General features: G+C 39.5%; 2 protein-coding genes across 17 annotated transcripts in view; both read left to right on the top strand.

The window, feature by feature from the left end:
* Positions 1-1,277: 1,277 nt before the first annotated feature.
* Positions 1,278-21,713, top strand: LOC127533512 (flavin-containing monooxygenase 5-like). Its single transcript, XM_051946629.1, is given in 12 exon segments — positions 1,278-1,373; positions 3,016-3,156; positions 3,246-3,434; positions 3,565-3,730; positions 5,292-5,434; positions 6,612-6,805; positions 7,094-7,241; positions 7,873-8,080; positions 8,182-8,254; positions 8,355-8,410; positions 8,413-9,622; positions 21,336-21,713. Coding segments are annotated over 10 exon segments (1,674 nt in total). The 5' UTR covers positions 1,278-1,373; positions 3,016-3,024; the 3' UTR covers positions 8,778-9,622; positions 21,336-21,713.
* LOC110950205 (flavin containing dimethylaniline monoxygenase 4) overlaps positions 1,279-23,312 on the top strand; it is a 47,083-nt gene continuing 25,049 nt past the window's right edge. For 3 of the 16 annotated variants that reach the window (XM_051946627.1, XM_051946628.1, XM_051946624.1), the window contains exons 1-8: positions 1,284-1,373; positions 14,554-14,694; positions 14,784-14,972; positions 15,103-15,268; positions 16,195-16,337; positions 17,978-18,174; positions 18,797-18,944; positions 19,581-19,788. In XM_051946627.1, the coding sequence (XP_051802587.1) occupies positions 14,563-14,694; positions 14,784-14,972; positions 15,103-15,268; positions 16,195-16,337; positions 17,978-18,174; positions 18,797-18,944; positions 19,581-19,788 (1,183 nt within the window). In that variant the 5' untranslated portion in view covers positions 1,284-1,373; positions 14,554-14,562. Of the gene's footprint in view, positions 1,374-12,878; positions 12,970-14,553; positions 14,695-14,783; positions 14,973-15,102; positions 15,269-16,194; positions 16,338-17,977; positions 18,175-18,796; positions 18,945-19,580; positions 19,789-19,888; positions 19,962-20,062; positions 20,619-23,312 lie in introns of those variants that run through there. The other 13 variants (XR_007941250.1, XR_007941249.1, XM_051946626.1 and 10 more) reach the window with 11 other exon arrangements.

Genomic DNA, 23,312 nt, shown 5'->3' with positions numbered 1-23,312 from the left:
TCTGTCTGTGTAGTGTGCAAAATCCATCACTAACTAATCAATTTAATTGATGATAACTCCTCTAAGGCTTGTTTAGCATTGCTCATCACTAAATTACCCAAGCTTCTTGGCAAAATGCTACAGATTTACCTTGATTTTCAAGTGAGCATTTTACTCCTTGTAATGGAGCCTGTTGTTTTTTGTTCATTCTAAAACTTCACAGCAATTGCAAAAAAAAACATCCTGACTTTGCTCAATAGAAAAATCCTCAAAAACCTTTATTGCTCCTTGTAACTGCACAACAAATCAAATGTGTTTCAGATTTTTTTTAAAAATGGATTGAGTGATATTTAAAAAATCTCATCGTGAATCATCATTTTAAAATAAGGGAACAACCCCACTTTTTCTGCAGAATCCACTGGATTTTGAAGAGAACCTCCCTGCACAATGACACAAGATTCATAGCTACCTAATTGATTTAATCACTGATAACTCATTAATTCTTGCTTGGCTTCTATTTTCCCAAAACCCCACCAACTCCTGAACAAAACTGTGCACAGTCACTTTGATTTTTGCTATTTTTGCATGTCAGCATGAGTCATCATTTTATTCCTTGTAATTGAACCTATTACAAAACTTTATAACAGCAGTAAAAACCTTCAAGGAACGTCTTTGCGCCTTGGGACTGCACAAAAGTTCACATGAAGTTCAGGTGTGTGAAAATACACAAACTGATCTTGAAATGACTCGTTTTATTGTGGAATTCTTTACATGATGACAAGAATGAAGTATGCATCATTGCGCATGAACATACTATTTCACTATATTCAGTGATAAGTTAAAACTAATCAGTGTCAGGTGTGATATTGACTTCAGTTTTGCAGTAGTGGGTCTTGGTTTGTCCTGATAAGGTCTTCAGAAAACTTGTAACAAACTGTTGCGATTCTGTTGCATTACTCCAAATAAAAAAACAAAACAAAAACATTGAAACACATCTCATTTTCATTTCGTTTCATTTATTAATTTCAGGCTCACGACCATTTTTGGTTTGGAGCACAAACATTTACATAACAAAACAAAACAAAACATCCAAACCATCATTTCTCATCAGAGTGCATGTAAGGCATTAGGTTCTACTGCTTCTTTTAACTTGTAAAAATAGAAACCCTCTCGGGTTCATGACATTGACTATAAAATGGAGCATGTATGGAATGTTTAGGCAAAGAGTAGTGTTTGTCTGTTTGCTTTTCCTCCTGTTAAATAACTGTGACACCGCAGGTTCAGTTTAGAATGAACAGAAGAAGCTTCACTCCGCCCACCGTCCAGCTCCATGCAACCTCAGACCGTGTGCATACAACACGAAGAAGCTGTTTCCTGACTCGAGCTGCAGAAAGGTAAGACATCTGGATAATAGGTTGCAACGTTTGGGTACATCTGTGCAACATTTTTAAATATGACGGCTGGAAAACCAAGTTTGGCAAACAGGACAGCTTGGATCGCTGCAGCGGCTGGAAACTCGCTGACGAAGAACAGAAGCCACATATTAAGTACTGGTGAACTTTATGCCATTAAATCTCGACACAAGAGGCTTCTTCAGTTCTGGTGGTGGTTGGTGTTGCCTCAGCTTTTAAACCTCTGTGAGGTGTGTCCGGGGCTATTATTCCAACGACCGATACTAAAACTCATCTGACGACGATGGTCGTTGTGAGTATCGGTGGGGGTCGTTGAAATGCACAGATGTCACTGAGCCCTGGTGTGCTAATGGTGGTCATTAGCATGAGTCATATAGACTCTAGAACAAACATGAATATGAAATGTGTGACATTGTGCGCTAAGCAAAGTAAAATTATCCTAATTTCTTTCTAAAGTCAGTCCATGCTCCATATTTATCCATCAGTGAGTGCAGAAAAGCAAGAGCCACAGTTCTCAAACTCTGTTCCTTGTAATTCGTCCTATTTATTTGATTTATACAAAGAAAAATCACATATGAAGGCGTGTCTTGCATAGAAACATTTTGAAATCCACTTGGTTACACCAGAGTTGCCCATTTTTAGCTGCCAGCTGGAGTTAAACTGATTTATTTTATAGGTTATTGATGCTCGTTTTAATTAAATATAGTTAAGGGGCTGCACAGTTGTTCAGTGGTTAGCACTGTGGCCCTGCAGCTAGAAGATCCCTTGCCTGGGGACCAGACAGCCTTTATATTGTGTATATCCCTTATAACGGGAATACAGTCTAGCTAAGCTAGGCTAGAAGATCCCTGGTTCGTGTCCCAGCCTTGACCTGGGATCTTTCTGCGTGGAGTTTGCATGTTCTCCCTCTGTGTTCATGGGTTTACTGGAGGTTCTCCGGCTTCCTCCCACGGTCCAAAGACTGTTCCATAGAGAATGTGCTATTTCTCTCTATGTCCAGCCCTGTGATAGACTGGTGGCATGTCCAGGATGTCATAATTCGCCATATGTCAGCTGGGATAGAATCCAGCTCCGCCTGCAACCTCAATGAGGATTAAGTGGTGTGTAGATATTGGATGGATAGTCGTTTCAGCTATTTAAGAGTGATTTGGCTTTTAATAGTCCAAAAGACTATTAAAAGCCAAAAGAGCCGGATTCTGCTCCAGGTTTCTTCCCTGTTAAAAGGGTGTTTTTCTTCCCACTGTGGCCTTAGGGCTTGCTCTGGGAGTTCAGACATATGGGTTCTGTAAAACGTATCGAGACTATTTGACCTGGAATTGGCGCTAAATGAATAAAATTGAAAATTTAATTAAAAGAAACAAGTGTTGGTTAAGGGAGAGCGTTCATCCTTATCACAAATATCTAACAATCTGACCAAATTCTTCTACCTCGAGGTCACAGATTAATCTTGCTGTTAATAAATGCATCCTGTTTACTGTCATAGATTTTATTGTATTTGTGTCAGATGATAGCATTTCTTTTCTGCCGTTAGAATTTTAGTGGTGTGATGTGATGAGATTTAATTGTTTTTTAAAAGGCAAATTTCCAAAAAAGACATTCAGACTGATTGGATTTATTTTCATAGATTTGAAGTATGACTCGTCGCGTGGCAGTGATTGGAGCAGGCAGCTCAGGTATGGTCTGCATCAAGTGCTGCCTGGATGAAGGGCTGGAGCCTGTTTGCTTTGAAAGCAGCAATGACATCGGAGGCCTGTGGAGGTTTAAGGTTTGTGACGCTGTGTACAGGTTGGACTTTTCTCTAGATTTGATAAGAGATTATGATGTTTTTTCCCCTCATCTTGGCTGTTATTGCAGGAGAATCCAGAGTCAGACAGAGCCAGCATCTACCACTCTGTCATCATCAACACCTCCAAGGAGATGATGTGCTACAGCGACTTCCCCATCCCCGCACATTTCCCAAACTTCATGCACAACACCCTCATCATGGACTATTATCGGATGTACGCCGACAACTTCAAGCTCATCAAGCACATCCGCTTCAATGTGAGGACGCTTTGCTCACTTCCTACATTTACTTCTCTTATCACCTTCATTTTCATGTATACGACAAGAAATGATGACTTGTGGTGATTAAATGAGTCTGCAAACTCTCTTCTGTCTTCTTGTTGTCCAGACCAGAGTCCTGCAGGTGAAGCAGAGATCAGACTTTTCCCATTCAGGCCAGTGGGATGTTGAAACGGAGAACAGTGAAGGCAAAAAGGAGAAACACATTTTTGATGCCGTGATGATCTGTGTTGGACATCACTGCCACCCCAACCTGCCTCTCCATGACTTCCCAGGTAATGCCCCACATCTGTATCCCTCTATCTGTAGCCCACAGCACATCTGATTGGTTACATATGCAGAGTAGTAGCCCATCAACAGTGAAGGAAAACTTTTAAAAGTTGTCCCTGATTAAAAATATGAGAAACACAAGAATTTGAAGTTTGACCACAGATGCAAATCAGTTCCGAGTATCGGTCATCAATCTCTTTGATTGCTGATTAATCTGCCTTGAAAAACAACACATTAGTCAATTCAACTCACCAAGTTCACTCAGTAGCAGATAGACTCTACACACCCACCGTGGTCTGTTCTCCCTGCTCCCCTTTGGGAGGAGGTTCTGCAGCATCAGAACAAGAACAGCCAGGTTCTGTAGCAGTTTGATCCCCCAAGCCATCAGACTCTTGAACTATGTCTTTTCTGTAGAATAAATATGTGTGGATGTGTATGTATGTGTGGGTTTTTTTTGCTCAAGTTTGTTTATTGAGTTTTTATCACATAATTATTGCAAGTGGTATTATCACAGATTCCAAAGTTGTGTCAGGTACAAAAAACAAACAAACAAACAAAAAAAACGCGTGACACAAACATGAAGCAACAACAAAACAAAACCCCTGGTCACCACACAATGATTGAGTTAAATGTAAAATGCACAGAGTTGAAAAATAAAAAAATAATTTTGAAAATAAAAAGCATCTCATCGCCACCCCATGCACACAAGTGGGCACCATGCACACACAGTCCGGGACATGTGGTAAAAGCAGTCAGCCTGGAACAACAGTAAACATCAGTACCTCTACATATTTGAGGAAAGGTCTCCAGCTTTTGTTAAATTTGTCAAGAGAACCATTCAATGTACACCTTATCTTTTCCATCTTAATAAAGTAAATATTGTCCTTGATCCATAAAGCATGAGAAGGAGGAATAGGACACTTCCATTTCAACAAAATCAGGCATCTAGCTAACAGGGTGACAAATGCTACAAAGTCCACCTTATATTAGGGAGTGACAGTGTAGGGGGAAAAACCCCAAAAACTGCTGTGAGTGCTGTCGGTTCGAGTCGTGTCATGGTACAACGGACACGACCAAAACATATGAAGATGGGTTGTATGTGTGTTTTTTACATGTATATATTGGAAATGTTTTTTTTATTTAAAAAAAAAAGAATATATATATATATGTGTGTGTGTATATATATATATATATATATATTATTTTTTTAATCTCTCCAATGGCAAGCTTTTTTCATCGAAATTTCTGTCAGGATGTGCACCAACTAGTGTATGTTCTGGTTGAAAGTAAGTGACTATTCTATTCTATTTTATTCTATTCTGCTCCTGATTGTGCTGCAACACCATAACAAGAGAATTCTGTTGCTTATCAGTCGACCCTTGACACAGTACGACTGAGCTTTTAGCAACCAACAAAGTGGTTTTATAGCACTATTTAGTGAGATGATCCACAGTGATAAGAGTTGTCAGCATCATGTCCTGAACTGTGGGTCCAGCTGTGGTTTGATTGCAAAGCTTCAATATCTACTTATGTACAGCTCTCACAAATCTGTCTTATTTCCTTCAGGCATCGACACTTTTACGGGGAAGTATTTCCACAGCAGAGACTACAAGACTCCTGAAGAGTGGAGGAATAAAAAGGTTGTGGTGATTGGAATCGGAAACTCTGGAGGTGACATAGCAGCGGAGCTGAGCAGATTCACCAAGCAGGTTGGCCTGAGATAGTTACGTACCCATACGGAAAGATAAGATTTTATTTATCCACTGGATATGGAAAATTGGCATATTGTACATATCTATATAAAAAACAATGTTATGGCAGAGATGTTCTGTGATTAGAAATACTGATATCGCATAGATTTTTGCCTGATATTGTACCAAGTTTTTAAATGTGCAAAATATTCAAAATGCACAGGTTTGAATCTGAAAATGTTGCATCAGAGTGAAATACTTCAGTTTCATCATGTTGGCTTACTAAAAAAAAAAAAAAAAAAAAATCATCTTTACCATCAGGGTGCAGTCCAGAAGTCCTAAAAAGCAAATTCTAATTAATAAATGTGCAAAGCTTGTTATATGAATTAGGAGCGGCTGTGTCTCAGGTGGTACAGCGGGTCGTCCAATGATCAAAGGGTTGCCTAGTCATGTGCTGTTGTGTCCTTGGGCAAGACACTTTACCCGCCTTGCCTCCAGTGCTGCTCTCACACTGGTGTACGAATGCGTGTGAATGTTGGTGGCGGTCGGAGGGGCCGTAGGCGCGGATTGGCAGCCACGCTTCCGTCAGTCTGCCCCAGGGCAGCTGTGGCTACAAATGTAGCTTACCACCACCAGAGTGAGAATGTGTGAGCGAATGAATAATGGATCCATTGTGAAGCGCTTTGAGTGCCTTGAAAAGCGCTATATAAATCTAATCCATTATTATTTAAAGGTGAATACGAGCGCATACCACATGGACGCAAATACCCTCAAGCAGTGAGCCCCCAGTTAGATTCTCAGCCAGCCCAGACCTGTACTGCATACAATTCCCCATTAATTTCCCCAATTTCCTGTCTCCTTTTCTACTGTAACTCACTCATAACTGTGAAAGTGCCAAATAATTGTAATAAAACAAAAAGAAAGGAGTTTGAGCCAGTATGTTCAATTTATTGCGTGCACAACTGCACATACAATTGAAATAAATGTGATAGAGGTATGCTACCCAAACAAAGCGCTACACTGGACAGTATGGGTGATATTGCATTGTTGTAACTTGCGGATAACACTATTTCAAACGCACTTTACCAATGATTCATTTAAGTATTAACATTTCAGACACAAAGCATCCTTGCAAACCATTTTTTTTTCAAAATTACCTGGACAGTGACTAACGACCATTTCTTTTCTGTTTTAGCTTTACCTGAGCACTCGTAGGGGAGCCTGGGTTCAGAACAGAGTTGGGGACAACGGGATTCCCCGTGATCTGTTGAACAACAGGGTCAGAGGTTTTCAACGGAGAAACTTACCCTTTGTTTTCTGTTCTCTGGGAGAGAAGAAACTCAACTCCAGATTTGATCACACTCTGTACAATCTGAAGCCAAAGCACAGGTTCAGTATTTATACAACTATGTCTATATCTGCATGTTGTGTTGTATTATAGTCAAACATTTTAATTTTAATGAGTTCACTGCAGTTTTTCCGAGCATAATCTTATGGTCAAGCTTTTGGCCTCACTATTTGTGTGGCTTTATAGCAAAATGATAGGAATATTTATTCTGTGTAACTAAATGATGCTACTGGTGGAGCTTTACACTACTAGCCTTGTTTATATGAATCTATCTGCAGTATTTAATAAATTGCAGTCATATACCTAGCCAGAGCGGACATAAATTTCAGGTTGCTCAGCCAACATCCCACAGTGAACGATGAGCTTCCCAACCGCATCCTGTCTGGAACAATTCAGGTGAAACCCAACATCCGCAGATTTCAAGGTTCCAGTGTGGAGTTTGATGATGGAAGTGTAGTGGAAGATGTTGACCTGGTGGTAAGTTTATGTGAAAACAACACTCACCCACTTGTACAGCTTTTCTGTCCTCCCAACACTTTATTTATGAAAACATACAACTGTCAAGCAGTTTTACAATGCCTGTACAAAGTATGAAGCCCACTTTTGTTGATTTTCAACATTAGATTACAGCCATTTTCATTTGTCTGTTTGGACCAGAATGTCTGAAAAGACTCTTTCATGTCCAAGTGAAAACACTCTTCCACAAAGTAATGTCAATTAATTGAAAATTAAAGAAGAAAAAATAATTGATTGTATAAATATTCTCCCCATTTAAAGTGACTCACCCAGCGCAGCACAGGTGCAACCAGTTGATGCTAGAAGTCACCGTTAGTGAAATAGAGATCATCTGAGTGCAGTGAATTTGCCGAAAGTGATTGTAATATGAAGACACCTGTATCTGGAAGGTCCAGTCACTTTTAAATTATCACACTTGGCTTTAACTACTCCATTAAGACAAAAGAACACTTTAAGCAAAAAAAAAAAAAGAACCTAAGTCAGGGGGCGAATATAAAAAAACAAGACGATGCGTATCATCACACGGCATGGTGGTGGCAGCATTATACTTTTTATAGGCACTGTGTGACTGACACAAGCCTCTTTCTTGCAGGTTTTTGCCACAGGTTACCGGTTTTCCTTTCCATTTCTGGCTTCACAAGTGGTCTCAGTGTCTGAGAACAAAGCATCTCTGTACAAGTATGTGTTTCCTCCTGAGCTGGATCGGCCCACGCTGTGTATCATTGGTTTAGTGCAACCACTGGGAGCCATTATGCCCATCTCTGAGATGCAGGCCAGATGGGCCACACGTGTCTTTAAAGGTAAAGAGATTCTTTAACAAATGCAACCTAATCTCATCACTTAGGCTTTTACAGAATTATTTTGCTCATGAAGTTAAACAACTATGTCCCCTTTCAAACAGGCTGCTTAAAGCTTCCTTCAGTGGCTGCTATGCTAAAAGATATCCAGTATAAGAAAGAGACCATGGCTAAAAGGTACTGAAGTGAAATCAGTCAACTTTGTGATTACTTAATATTTCAGATCTGTAGAGATCCAGATTTTTCTGCACATGTTCAACTGGAGTCTCATTTTCAGGTATGTCACCAGTCAGAGACACACCATCCAGGTGGACTATGTTGACTACATGGATGAGATGCCAAGATAGTGGGGGTTCGACCCAACATCCTCAAGCTGCTGCTGACTGATCCCAGAATTGGAATGAGCGTGGCGTTTGGTCCAGTCACACCCTACCAGTATCGTCTCGGAGGGCCAGGAAAGTGGGCCGGAGCCCGGCAGGCCATCCTCACCCAGTGGGAGAGAATATCTCAACCCATGCAGACCAGACCCTGTGAGGTCAAAGCCAAGAGATCCGTCATGTGGCCTCTGGTTCTGTCAACTGCTGCTGTGAGCTTGGCTGCCTACGTGAACAGGAACAACCTTCCAGCCATCCTACAGGATCCATCTGCATTGCTGGACAGGATTAGAGAGCACCTGCCTGCAATGCTGCAACATTCTTAACCAGTCAGCTTCATCTGTGATCACTCTTTGAATGTTTGCTCAGCAAACGTCTGCACTAAACTACAACAATGTCTGAAATTGACAATTTACTGATACGTTAGTGAATGATGTAATTGTATGGTAACTTTGAAGGTCAGCTCCACATCACTATTTGTCAATGATTAGCAGCCATATGTAAACTGACCACTCTTATTTTCTGGATTTTCACACTGTCCGCTGACATCTGTCTGACCAGCTGCATAAAATGTTTTACTCAGTAAGAGTTCTGGGTCAGCTTACCTTCACAGACTCACACTCTGTGTTGGTAAGCCCACAGTATACCAGAATACTAATAACCACCCCACAGCAGTAAACTTTGCATGAGGATTTGGGTGAATTTCTTCAACATCAGTATCTGGACAAAAAAAGAGATCATCTGTTAAACAACAGTTTAAAACGATTAACTATTTTGCATCCTTTAATATACTTACATTTTCTTTCAAATAACAATAAATATCTGCAAAATGTTTTTTGCGGATTTAAGTATAGTAAAATAGCGTTATTTTGCAATTGAAGATCATAAAAGAACAAATTACTATATGTTAAAGTTAAACATTTTTCAGGTGGACACTGCTTGCAATTTTAGCCTGTTTTTCCTGTATTTTTTCTAACAGTTAACATGTAATTTTATTCTTTTGTCTGTTATTGTTACCAATTATTATCTGTAATTTAACAAAACAAAGAAAATCTGTGAAATAACTGTAAATTGTTGATGAAGCACTGTTAAAACTGTTTCAAACTTTCATTCTTGATGTTTCTTGTGCATAAAGCTAATGATGATTCACAGCTACAGTATCGTTATGAAGGTAACAACAGCAAACTGTGCAAAAGTATAAATCCACCTCAAATCAATGTTAGAAGCCGATATTGTCTGTTTTAGTCTGACTGAATTCTTCCCTGCAGGCTTAATAACTCTCCCAACTGAGAAGATCATGATGGAGGAAATTGAAAAAGACACAGCAGAGATGCATCAAAAGTAAGAAAAAAAACTGTGAAGCTGAATTATAAAGCTGCTAATGTGACCAAAACTGTGTATTAATTTGGTGGAATGATCACCAATAACAACTTGTTGCAAAATCTTCTAACTTCTATAGCTATTTGTTCCTCCTTTTACACTGTTCTTTTCTCTGTTCCTCTGTTAGATATGCCTGTTCAGAGCGTAACCCCCTGCAGGTGGACTACATCCCTTACCAGGACTCTCTGGCAGAGCAGTTCGGGGCTCGACCAAACATAGCGTGGCTCTTTGTGAAGGATCCCAAACTGGCGCTGCAGGTTTTCTACGGTCCTGCCACTCCGTATCAGTACCGTCTGACTGGAGCAGGCTGTTGGGCCGGAGCCCGTCAGGCGATTCTCACTCAGTGGGATCGAGTGATTCAGCCTTTCAAGATGAGAGTGGTACCAGAACCAGAGACCAAACCTTCGTCTACCCTCGGCATCATTATGATTTTCTCATGTGCTGCTTTGCTGAGCAGCTTCGTCTACAATAAACAGCCTCTTCCTTTCCTCTTTCCTCTCTCCTCCATAATTCCTCAAAACCCCTCAGTAAGTTGTAAGAATAATGAATCAGCTGTAGGTGGAGAATGTTTTTAGAATGGGCAATTTGAATAAAATATGGGGAAATGTTTTAAACATAAATGCTGTCTTTGTTCAAATCTGTGCATTCCTTTGAATATGCTGAATGTTTTTACTCCTTGCAGTGCAGTTTTATTGGAAGCTGACTTGTTTCTGCATCAAGTCCACCCGCTGAAAGTTCTGTCCAAACTGTTTTTTCCAGTGAACAGCTCTTCATTTAAATGAATTACCAGTATGCAGGAAGGTACCAAATGCATTTTAGCCCTGTTTGTCCATACTACTGTAATGGAACCTGTTAATCACAGTGCTTTATGATCGGTGCAGTCAGGCCTCCATGAATTTGAATTTTGCTATGAATTAGCATATATATATGCTAATATATATGAATCAGCTTTATAATTCACAATGACACAACATTCACAGATAACTCATCAATTTATTCTGTGATAACTCATTAACTCTTGCTTTTCTTCTGTTTTCACTAAACTATACAAACTTCTTGACAGAATTCTGCACAGTTACCTTTATTTTTTGTGTTCTTGACAACATGCATGTACATTTTAACCTAGTACTTATAAAGGCTTCTTGACATGTGTAGTCAGACCTCCCTGACTTTGGCCTGTAGAAGATCCTTCAAGAAGTCTCACTGCTCCTTGTGATTGCACAACAGTTTAGATGTGGTTAACATAAGATGGCTAGAGTGAATGATTTCCTGCATCATTTAACTGCACTCCTGGATGGGATCAAAGAGCACCTCTGTGTGTAGGGTGCAAAATCCATCACTAACTAATCAATTTAATTGATGCTAACTCCTCTAAGGCTTGTTTAGCATTGCTCATCACTAAATTACCCAAGCTTCTTGGCAAAATGCTGTAAATTTACCTTGATTATCTTGATTACCTGCGGTAAGATGCTGCAGATGTTTTATCAGTCTGTGGTAGCAAGTGTCCTGTTTTATGCTGCCGTCTGCCGGGGAGTCAGCATAAATCAGAAGGATGCAAGGCGTCTGAACAAACTGATTAAAAAAGCTGGCTCTGTGGTTGGAATCGGATTGAACACATTGGAGGATGAGGTGGAGAGACGGGCACTGAGCAAGATGGAGGCCATTCTGACAAACATGGATCATTCACTTCACATCTGCCTCAATGAACAACGAAACATCAGTGGACGGCTCCTATCCCTGCGCTGCAAGACCGAAAGATTTAGGAAATCTTTCTTGCCATCAGCAGTCAGGCTATTCAATTCAAAATTAAACAGATAAGAACCCTGACAACTGAATTTCCCTTCGGGGATGAATAAAGTGATTCTGATTCTGATTCTGATTTTCGAGTGTGCATTTTAGTCCTTGTAATCGAGCCTGTTGTTTTTTGTTCATTCTGAAACTTCACAGCAATTGCAAAAAAAAACCATCCTGACTTTGCCCAATAGAAAAATCCTCAAGAAACTTTATTGCTCCTTGTAACTGCACAACAAATCAAATGTGTTTCAGATTTTATTTTATTTTTTTAAAAATGGATTGAGTGATATGTAAAAAATCTCATCGTGACTCATCATTTTAAAATAAGGGAACAACCCCACTTTTTCTGCAGAATCCACGGGCTTTTGAAGAGAACCTCCCTGCACAATGACACAAGATTCATAGCTACCTAATTGATTTAATCACTGATAACTCATTAATTCTTGCTTGGCTTCTATTTTCCCAAAACCCCACCAACTCCTGAACAAAACTGTGCACAGTCACTTTGATTTTTGCGTATTTTTGCATGTCAGCATGAGTCATCATTTTAGTCCTTGCAATTGAGCCTATTAATTATAAAACTTTATAACAGCAGTAAAAGCCTTCAAGGAACGTCTTTGAGCCTTGGGACTGCACAAAAGTTCACATGAAGTTCAGGTGTGTGAAAATACACAAACTGATCTTGAAATGACTCGTTTTATTGTGGAATTCTTTACATGATGACAAGAATGAAGTATGCATCATTGCGCATGAACATACTATTTCACTATATTCAGTGATAAGTTAAAACTAATCAGTGTCAGGTGTGATATTGACTTCAGTTTTGCAGTAGTGGGTCTTGGTTTGTCCTGATAAGGTCTTCAGAAAACTTGCAACAAACTGTTGCGATTCTGTTCCATTACTCCAAATAAAAAAAAACAAAAAAAAAACATTGAAACACATCTCATTTTCATTTCGTTTCATTTATTAATTTCAGGCTCACGACCATTTTTGGTTTGGAGCACAAACATTTACATAACAAACAAACAAAACAAAACATCCAAACCATCATTTCTCATCAGAGTGCATGTAAGGCATTAGGTTCTACTGCTTCTTTTAACTTGTAAAGCTAGAAACCCTCTCGGGTTCATGACATTGACTATAAAATGGAGCATGTATGGAATGTTTAGGCAAAGAGTAGTGTTTGTCTGTTTGCTTTTCCTCCTGTTAAATAAGTGTGACGCTGCAGGTTCAGTTCAGGATAAATAGAAGAAGCTTCACTCCGCCCACCGTCCAGCTCCATGCAACCTCAGACCGTGTGCATACAACACGAAGAAGCTGTTTCCTGACTTGAGCTGCAGAAAGGTAAGACATCTGGATAATAGGTTGCAACGTTTGGGTACATCTGTGCAACATTTTTAAATATGACGGCTGGAAAACCAAGTTCGGCAAACATGACAGCTTGGATCGCTGCAGCGGTTGTAAACTCGCTGACGAAGAACAGAAGCCACATATTAAGTACTGGTGAACTTTATGCCATTAAATGTCGACACAAATCAGCAGAGTAAATGAAGCTAGATTGATTAGACTGAATAGGGGAAAGCCTGATTTAATCAACGCGTAAAAGTTAGAAAAACCATACTTGTTTCATGCTTCCTGCATGCATACACCCTCTTGTTTGCGAAAGAAAAAACACGTAAAGCGTTGTTAGGATCTGAAATAAAACACTGGAAGCTCAGCCTAGCCCACACATCTTCAAATTTTAACCTTTTAATGGCATGTTTTAAGGTATTTTAGAGCAAACATGAATCTGAAATGTGTGACATTGTGCTCTAAGCAAGGTAAAATCATCCTAATTTCTTTCTAAAGTCAGTCCATGCTCCATATTTATCCATCAGTGAGTGCAGAAAAGCAAGAGCCACAGTTCTGAAACTGTGTTCCTTGTAATTCATCCTATTTATTTGATTTATACAAAGAAAAATTGGATATTGCATAGAAAGATTTTGGAATCATCCACTTGGTTACACCAGAGTTGCCCATTTTTAGGGTTCGGGTTAGATTTGTTTCATAGGTTATTGATGCTTGTTTTAATTAAAAATAATATAGTTAAGGGGCTGCACAGTTGTTGAGTGGTTAGCACTGTGGCCATGCAGCTAGAAGATCCCTGCTTCATGTCCCAGCCTCGACCTGGGATCTTTCTGCGTTGAGTTTGCATGTTCTCCCTCTGTGTTCATGGGTTTACTGGAGGTTCTCCGGCTTCCTCCCACAATCCAAAGACTGTTCCATAGGTTTGAATGAGAATGTGCTATTTCTCTCTATGTCCAGCCCTGTGATAGACTGGTGGCATGTCCAGGATGTCATAATTCGCCATATGTCAGCTGGGATAGAATCCAGCTCCGCCTGCAACCTCAATGAGGATTAAGTGGTGTGTAGATATTGGATGGATAGTCGTTTCAGCTATTTAAGAGTGATTTGGCTTTTAATAGTCCAAAAGACTATTAAAAGCCAAAAGAGCCGGATTCTGCTCCAGGTTTCTTCCCTGTTAAAAGGGTGTTTTTCTTCCCACTGTGGCCTTAGGGCTTGCTCTGGGAGTTCAGACATATGGGTTCTGTAAAACGTATCGAGACTATTTGACCTGGAATTGGCGCTAAATGAATAAAATTGAAAATTTAATTAAAAGAAACAAGTGTTGGTTAAGGGAGAGCGTTCATCCTTATCACAAATATCGAACAATCTGACCAAATTCTTCTACCTCGAGGTCACAGATTAATCTTGCTGTTAATAAATGCATCCTGTTTACTGTCATAGATTTTATTGTATTTGTGTCAGATGATAGCATTTCTTTTCTGCCGTTAGAATTTTAGTGGTGTGATGTGATGAGATTTAATTGTTTTTTAAAAGGCAAATTTCCAAAAAAGACATTCAGACTGATTGGATTTATTTTCATAGATCTGAAGTATGACTCGTCGCGTGGCAGTGATTGGAGCAGGCAGCTCAGGTATGGTCTGCATCAAGTGCTGCCTGGATGAAGGGCTGGAGCCTGTTTGCTTTGAAAGCAGCAATGACATCGGAGGCCTGTGGAGGTTTAAGGTTTGTGACGCTGTGTACAGGTTGGACTTTTCTCTAGATTTGATAAGAGATTATGATGTTTTTTCCCCTCATCTTGGCTGTTATTGCAGGAGAATCCAGAGTCAGACAGGGCCAGCATCTACCACTCTGTCATCATCAACACCTCCAAGGAGATGATGTGCTACAGCGACTTCCCCATCCCCGCACATTTCCCAAACTTCATGCACAACACCCTCATCATGGACTATTATCGGATGTACGCCGACCACTTCAAGCTCATCAAGCACATCCGCTTCAATGTGAGGACGCTTTGCTCACTTCCTACATTTACTTCTCTTATCACCTTCATTTTCATGCATACGACAAGAAATGATGACTTGTGATGATTAAATGAGTCTGCAAACTCTCTTCTGTCTTCTTGTTGTCCAGACCAGAGTCCTGCAGGTGAAGCAGAGATCAGACTTTTCCCGTTCAGGACAGTGGGATGTTGAAACGGAGAACAGTGAAGGCAAAAAGGAGAAACACATTTTTGATGCTGTGATGATCTGTGTTGGACATCACTGCCACCCCAACCTGCCTCTCCATGACTTCCCAGGTAATGCCCCACATCTGTATCCCTCTATCTGTAGCCCACAGCACATCTGATTGGTTACATATGCAGAGTAGTAGCCCATCAACAGTGAAGGAAAACTTTTAAAAGTTGTCCCTGATTAAAAATATGGAAAACCTAAGAATTTGAAGTTTGACCACAGATGCAAATCAGTTTCCTTGGTTAGTAATTAATCTGCCTTGAAAAACAGCACATAACTCAACTCACCAAGTTCACTCAGTAGCAGATAGACTCTACACACCCACCGTGGTCTGTTCTCCCTGCTCCCCTTTGGGAGGAGGTTCTGCAGCATCAGAACAAGAACAGCCAGGTTCTGTAGCAGTTTGATCCCCCAAGCCATCAGACTCTTGAACTCAAATAATCCTTCTGGGCAGGTCCACCTGTTGTCACTGTGAAAATATAAATGCTGCTACTTTTTTCAATGTTACATGCAATACTGCTGCTCTATCTTGTCTGTAGAATAAATATGTGCGGATGTGTATGTATGTGTGTTTTTTTTACGTGTATATATTGGAAATGTTTTTTATTTAAAATTATTTTTTGATTTTTGTTTTTTTTTATCTCTCCAATGGCGAGCTTTCTTCATCGAAATTTCTGTCATGATGTGCACCAACTAGTGTATGTTCTGGTTGACATTAAAGTGACTATTCTATTCTATTCTATTCTATTCCTGATTGTGCTGCAACACCATAACAAGAGAATTCTGTTGCTTATCAGTCGACCCTTGACACAGTACGACTGAGCTTTTAGCAACCAACAAAGTGGTTTTATAGCACTATTTAGTGAGATGATCCACAGTGATAAGAGTTGTCAGCATCATGTCCTGAACTGTGGGTCCAGCAGTGCTTTGATTGCAAAACTTCAATGTCTACTTATGTACAGCTCTCACAAATCTGTCTTATTTCCTTCAGGCATCGACACTTTTACGGGGAAGTATTTCCACAGCAGAGACTACAAGACTCCTGAAGAGTGGAGGAATAAAAAGGTTGTGGTGATTGGAATCGGAAACTCTGGAGGTGACATAGCGGCGGAGCTGAGCAGAGTCACCAAGCAGGTTGGCCTGAGATAGTTATGTACCTATACGGAAAGATAAGATTTTATTTATCCCACAGTGTTACAGCAGCAAAGAGGATAGAGCAAACATGCAGGAAACATCAGTGGAAATTAGAAATAAACAAGAAATATACATAAATACCTTTGATAATGTACTGATTCTTTCATATGTAGAAATTCAGATATTGCACAGAATCCACTGGATATGGAAAATTGCAATATTGTACACTGACAGTCATTAAAAACTTTGAGACCATATTTTTCAACATAATTTTTATTTTGAAGCCCGAAACTGGATTTTCTTCAAATGAATCATTTGTTTAGCATATTGGCATACAGAAACAAAAATCTAAAGTTTCAAGAATGATTTCAAAATAAAGAATTTCACAAAAGAAAACGGCACCTGCCAAACACAAAGTCAGAACAGTCAATACCGAGTATGGCCTCCATTTGCTTCGATGCATGCAGCAGTCCGTCAGCGCATGCTTTGGACCAGGCTTCTGATTGTGGGTTGGGAACAGCCCATACGCCTGGCTACATCACTGTAGCTCAAACCGGCCTCCACCATACCCAGTGCCCGGAGACGTTGTTCATGTGATAGACGTGGCATGATGCTGTTCACTGGACTAACAATTGTGGCCTTTTTTGGGCCTTTATATAGGCCTTCAAAACCCATTCTCAAATTGTGCAGATACTCACTGAGTATTGCTTGGTGTGTATTTGATTCACTTTTGCAAAGTGACCAACCCATGTGCAATGAATCATGACAAAATGACAACTCATCATTATCTCAACGACCAGGGCACTAGATCATCAGTAAATCCACAATGAATAATTACAACCCCCCTACAAGTAGAATTCTGCGTACATTTCTACCTCAAAGTTTCTATTGACTGTCAGTATACATATCTATATAAAAAACAATGCTATGGCAGAGATGTTCTGTGATTGGAAATAATGATATCGCATAGATTTTTTCCTGATAATGTACCAAGTTTTTAAATGTGCAAAATATTCAGAATGCACAGGTTTGAATGTGTAAATGTTGCATCAGAGTGAAATACTTGAGTTTCATCATGTGTGCTTACTAGAAAAAAACATAATCTTTACCATCAGGGTGCAGTCCAAAAGTCCTAAAAAACAAGTTCTAATTAATGAATGTGCAGAGCTTGTAATATGAATTAAAGGTGAATACGAGCGCATACCACATGGACGCAAATACCCTCAAGCAGTGAGCCCCCAGTTAGATTCTCAACCAGCCCAGACCTGTACTGCATACAATTCCCCATTAATTTCCTCAATTTCCTGTCTCTTTTTCTACTGTAACCCATTCATAACGGTGAAAGTGCCAAATAATTGTAATAAGACAAAAGGAAAGGAGTTTAAGCAAGTATGTTCAATTTATTTCATATACAACTGAAATAAATGTGATAAAGTAGAATTCTACCCAAACAAAGCGCTACACTGGACAGTATGGGTGATATTGCATTGTTGTAACTTGCGGATTACACTATATTTTAAACACAATTTACCAGTGCTTCATTTAATTATTAACATTTCAGACACAAAGCATCCTTGCAAGCCATTTTTTTTTCAAAATTACCTGGACAGTGACTAACGACCATTTCTTTTCTGTTTTAGCTTTACCTGAGCACTCGTAGGGGAGCCTGGGTTCTGAACAGAGTTGGGGACAACGGGGTTCCCCTCGATATGTTCAACAACAGGTTCGGAGGTTTTCTACGGAGAAACTTACCCTTCGATGTTTTCTGTTCTCTGGGAGAGAAGAGACTCAACTCCAGATTTGATCACGCTCTGTACAATCTGAAGCCAAAGCACAGGTTCAGTATTTATACAACTATGTCTATATCTGCATGTTGTGTTGTGTTATAGTAAAACATTTTAATTATAATGAGTTCACTGCAGCTTTTCTGAGCATAATCTTATGGTCAAGCGTTTGGCCTCACTATTTGCGTGGCTTTATAGCAAAATGATAGGAATATTTATTCTGTGTAACTAAATGATGCTACTGGTGGAGCTTTACACTACTAGCCTTGTTTATATGAATCTATCTGCAGTATTTAATAAAGGTAGTGTCTACAGATACGGACCGTACCCGATACGGACCCGTACCCGTAGCCTGTGGGCTACGGATACGGCACTTTCCATTTGCCAGACAGATACGGACCCGTACGCGAGTCTCGCGAGTCAAGAAGCTGCTAACCACTGCAAACTGTTGAAAGGTAAGCAAAGGTTAAGGTTAGGGTTAGCATTAGGGTCAGGTTTAGGGTCCGTACCGCTAGCGTCTACCGGGAGTCACGTGACCAGATCTCGCGTATCTGATTGGCAAATGGAAAGTGCCGTGTCTGTAGACCACAGGCTACGGGTACGGGTCCGTACCTCTTGCAACTACCTTTAATAAATTGCAGTCATATACCTAACCAGAGTGGACATAAATTTCAGGTTGCTCAGCCAACATCCCACAGTGAACGATGAGCTTCCCAACCGCATCCTGTCTGGAACAATTCAGGTGAAACCCAACATCCGCAGATTTCAAGGTTCCAGTGTGGAGTTTGATGATGGAAGTGTAGTGGAAGATGTTGACCTGGTGGTAAGTTTATGTGAAAACAACACTCACCCACTTGTACAGCTTTTCTGTCCTCCCAACACTTTATTTATGAAAACATACAACTGTCAAGCAGTTTTACAATGCCTGTACAAAGTATGAAGCCCACTTTTGTTGATTTTCAACATTAAATTACAGCCATTTTCATTTGTCTGTTTGGACCAGAATGTCTGAAAAGACTCTTTCATGTCCAAGTGAAAACACTCTTCCACAAAGTAATGTCAATTAATTGAAAATAAAAGAAGAAAAAATAATTGATTGTATAAATATTCTCCCCATTTAAAGTGACTCACCCAGCGCAGCACAGGTGCAACCAGTTGATGCTAGAAGTCACCGTTAGTGAAATAGAGATCATCTGAGTGCAGTGAATTTGCCGAAAATGATTGTAATATAAAGACACCTGTATCTGGAAGGTCCAGTCACTTTTAAATTATTACACTTGGCTTTAACTACTCCATTAAGACAAAAGAACACTCTAAGCAAAAAAAAAAAAAAAAAAGAACCTAAGTCAGAGGGAGAATATAAAAAAACAAGACGATGCGTATCATCACACGGCATGGTGGTGGCAGCATTATATTTTTTATAGGCACTGTGTGACTGACACAATCCTCTTTCTTGCAGGTTTTTGCCACAGGTTACCGGTTTTCCTTTCCATTCCTGGCTTCACAAGTGGTCTCAGTGTCTGAGAACAAAGCATCTCTGTACAAGTATGTGTTTCCTCCTGAGCTGGATCAGCCCACGCTGTGTATCATTGGTTTAGTGCAACCACTGGGAGCCATTATGCCCATCTCTGAGATGCAGGCCAGATGGGCCACACGTGTCTTTAAAGGTAAGAGATTCTTTAACAAATGCAACCTAATCTCATCACTTAGGCTTTTACAGAATTATTTTGCTCATGAAGTTAAACAACTATGTCCCCTTTCAAACAGGCTGCTTAAAGCTTCCTTCAGTGGCTGCTATGCTAAAAGATATCCAGTATAAGAAAGAGACCATGGCTAAAAGGTACTGAAGTGAAATCAGTCAACTTTGTGATTACTTACATATTTCAGATCTGTAGAGATCCAGATTTTTCTGCACATGTTCAACTGGAGTCTCATTTTCAGGTATGTCACCAGTCAGAGACACACCATCCAGGTGGACTATGTTGACTACATGGATGAGATTGCCAAGATAGTGGGGGTTCAACCCAACATCCTCAAGCTGCTGCTGACTGATCCCAGAATTGGAATGAGCATGGTGTTTGGTCCAGTCACACCCTACCAGTATCGTCTCGGAGGGCCAGGAAAGTGGGCCGGAGCCCGGCAGGCCATCCTCACCCAGTGGGAGAGAATGGCTCGACCCATGCAGACCAGACCCTGTGAGGTCGAAGTCAAGAGATCCGTCATGTGGCCTCTGGTTCTGTCAACTGCTGCTGTGAGCTTGGCTGCCTACGTGAACAGGAACAACCTTCCAGCCATCCTACAGGATCCATCTGCATTGCTGGACAGGATTAGAGAGCACCTGCCTGCAATGCTGCAACATTCTTAACCAGTCAGCTTCATCTGTGATCACTCTTTGAATGTTTGCTCAGCAAACGTCTGCACTAAACTACAACAATGTCTGAAATTGACAATTTACTGATATGTTAGTGAATGATGTAATTGTATGGTAACTTTGAAGGTCAGCTCCACATCACTATTTGTCAATGATTAGCAGCCATATGTAAACTGACCACTCTTATTTTCTGGATTTTCACACTGTCCGCTGACATCTGTCTGACCAGCTGCATAAAATGTTTTACTCAGTAAGAGTTCTGGGTCAGCTTACCTTCACAGACTCACACTCTGTGTTGGTAAGCCCACAGTATACCAGAATACTAATAACCACCCCACAGCAGTAAACTTTGCATGAGGATATTGGGTGAATTTCTTCAACATCAGTATCTTTACAAAAAAAGAGATCATCTGTTAAACAACAGTTTAAAACGATTAACTATTTTGCATCCTTTAATATACTTACATTTTCTTTCAAATAACAATAAATATCTGCAAAATGTTTTTTGCTGATTTAAATATAGTAAAATAGCGTTATTTTGCAATTGAAGATCATAAAAGAACAAATTACTATATGTTAAAGTTAAACATTTTTCAGGTGGACACTGCTTGCAATTTTAGCCTGTTTTTCCTGTATTTTTTCTAACAGTTAACATGTAATTTTATTCTTTTGTCTGTTATTGTTACCAATTATTATCTGTAATTTAATGAAACAAAGAAAATCTGTGAAATAACTATAAATTGTTGATAAAGAAGCACTGTTAAAACTGTTTCAAACTTTCAGTCTTGATGTTTCTTGTGCATAAAGCTAATGATGATTCACAGCTACAGTATTGTTATGAAGGTAGCAAAAGCAAACTGTGCAAAAGTATAAATCCACCTCAAAATCAATGTTAGAAGCCGATATTGTCTGTTTTAGTCTGACTGAACTCTTTCCTGCAGGCTTAATAACTCTCCCAACTGAGAAGATCATGATGGAGGATGGATTGAGAAAGACACAGCAGAGATGCATCAAAAGTAAGAAAAAAAACTGTGAAGCTGAATTACAAAGCTGCTGTCGTTTACTGCTGCTGTTTATTGTCTACAATTAACAGCCTCTTTCCTCCATAATTCCTCATAACCCCTCAGTAAGTTGTAAGAATAATAATGCATCAGCTGTAGGTGGAGAATGTTTTCAGAATGGGCAATTTGAATAAAATATGGGGAAGTTTTTAAACATAAACGCTGTCTTTGTTCAAATCTGTGCATTCCTTTGAATATGCTGAATGTTTTTACTCCTTGCAGTGCAGTTTTCTTGGAAGCTGACTTGTTTCTGCATCAAGTCCACCCGCTGAAAGTTCTGTCCAAACTGTTTTTTCCAGTGAACAGCTCTTCATTTAAATGAATTACCAGTATTCTGCATAATTTCTTTGATTTTTGAGTGGCAATATGCATGAGGACATCAAGTATATTTTAGTCTTTGTAATGAAACCTGTTAATTATAAAACTTCATACAATGACAGAACATTCATAGCTAACTAATTGATTTAATCTGTGATAACTCAACAGCTCTTGTTTGGCTTCTGTTTTCACTAAACTCCATCAACTCCCTGAAAGAATTACCTTGATATTTTTGTGTTCTTAACATGAATGTGCATTTCAGTTCTTGTAATGGAGACTGTTAATTCTAAAACTTCATAAGAAATGCAAACAGGCCTGTCTGACACTGATCAATAGAAAATCTTCATAAAACTGTTTTTTCTCCTTGTAATTGCACAACAGTTTAAATATAGTTAGGATAAAAATGTTTGTAGTGAAAAGACTTCAACAAATCATGTCCTCATTCGACAACAAAGGAACCGCCTTCCAAATTTTTCAACAGAATCTATTGATTTTTAAGAGAACCTCCCAACACAATGACGCCCCATAACTAACCAATGAATTTATTCTGTGGTCACTCATTAACTCGTTTTGCATCTATTTTCAGTAAACTGCACCAACTCCTTGACAAAATTCTGCAAAATTAGGTTGATATTTTTGTGCTCTTCACAACATGCATGAGTACATCAAGAATATTGTTTTCCTTGTAAGGGAACCTGTTGACGATAAGTCTTCATGACAAATCCAGCCAGGCTTTCAAGAATTCTCACTGCTCCTTGTCATTCAGCAACAGTTTAGACGCGTTTAAGATAAAACAGCTGGAGTGAATGATTTCCTGCATCAGTCAACTGCACTCCTGGACGGGATCAAAGAGCATCTGTCTGTGTCGTGTGCAGAATCCATCACTAACTAATCAATTTAATTTATGATGACTCCTCTAAGGCTTGTTTAGCATTGCTCTTCACTAAATTACCCAAGCTTCTTACCAAAAGGCTGCAAATTTACTTTGATTTTCGAGTGTGCATTTTACTCCTTGTAATGGAGCCTGTTGATTTTTGTTCATTCTAAACCTTTCTGGCAAATACAAATAGACCTCCCTGACTTTGGTAAATAGAAAAATCCTCAAGAAACTTTCTGGTTTTTGTAACTGCACAACAAACCAAATGTGTTTAAGATAAAAATGGATTTAAAGAATTAAAAAAAAATCTCATCATGACTCATCATTTTATATGTAATGGAATCTATTAATTATAAAACTTTGTAACAGCATTAAAAACCTTCAAGGAACGTCTTTGCGCCTTGAGACTCCACAAAACTTCACATGAGGTTAAGTAATTATGACTGGAGAGTGAAAATACACAAACAGATCTTGAAATGACTCATTTTATTGTGAAATTCTTTACATGATGGCAAGAATGAAGTATGCATCATTGTGCATGAACGTACTATTTCACTACATTCC

This window comes from Acanthochromis polyacanthus, chromosome 4 (genome assembly GCF_021347895.1).
Source record: "Acanthochromis polyacanthus isolate Apoly-LR-REF ecotype Palm Island chromosome 4, KAUST_Apoly_ChrSc, whole genome shotgun sequence".
Classification (NCBI taxonomy): Eukaryota; Metazoa; Chordata; class Actinopteri; family Pomacentridae; genus Acanthochromis; species Acanthochromis polyacanthus.
The sequence above is the reverse complement of the archived record's forward strand: the minus strand, read 5'-3'. Positions and strand labels throughout refer to the sequence as shown.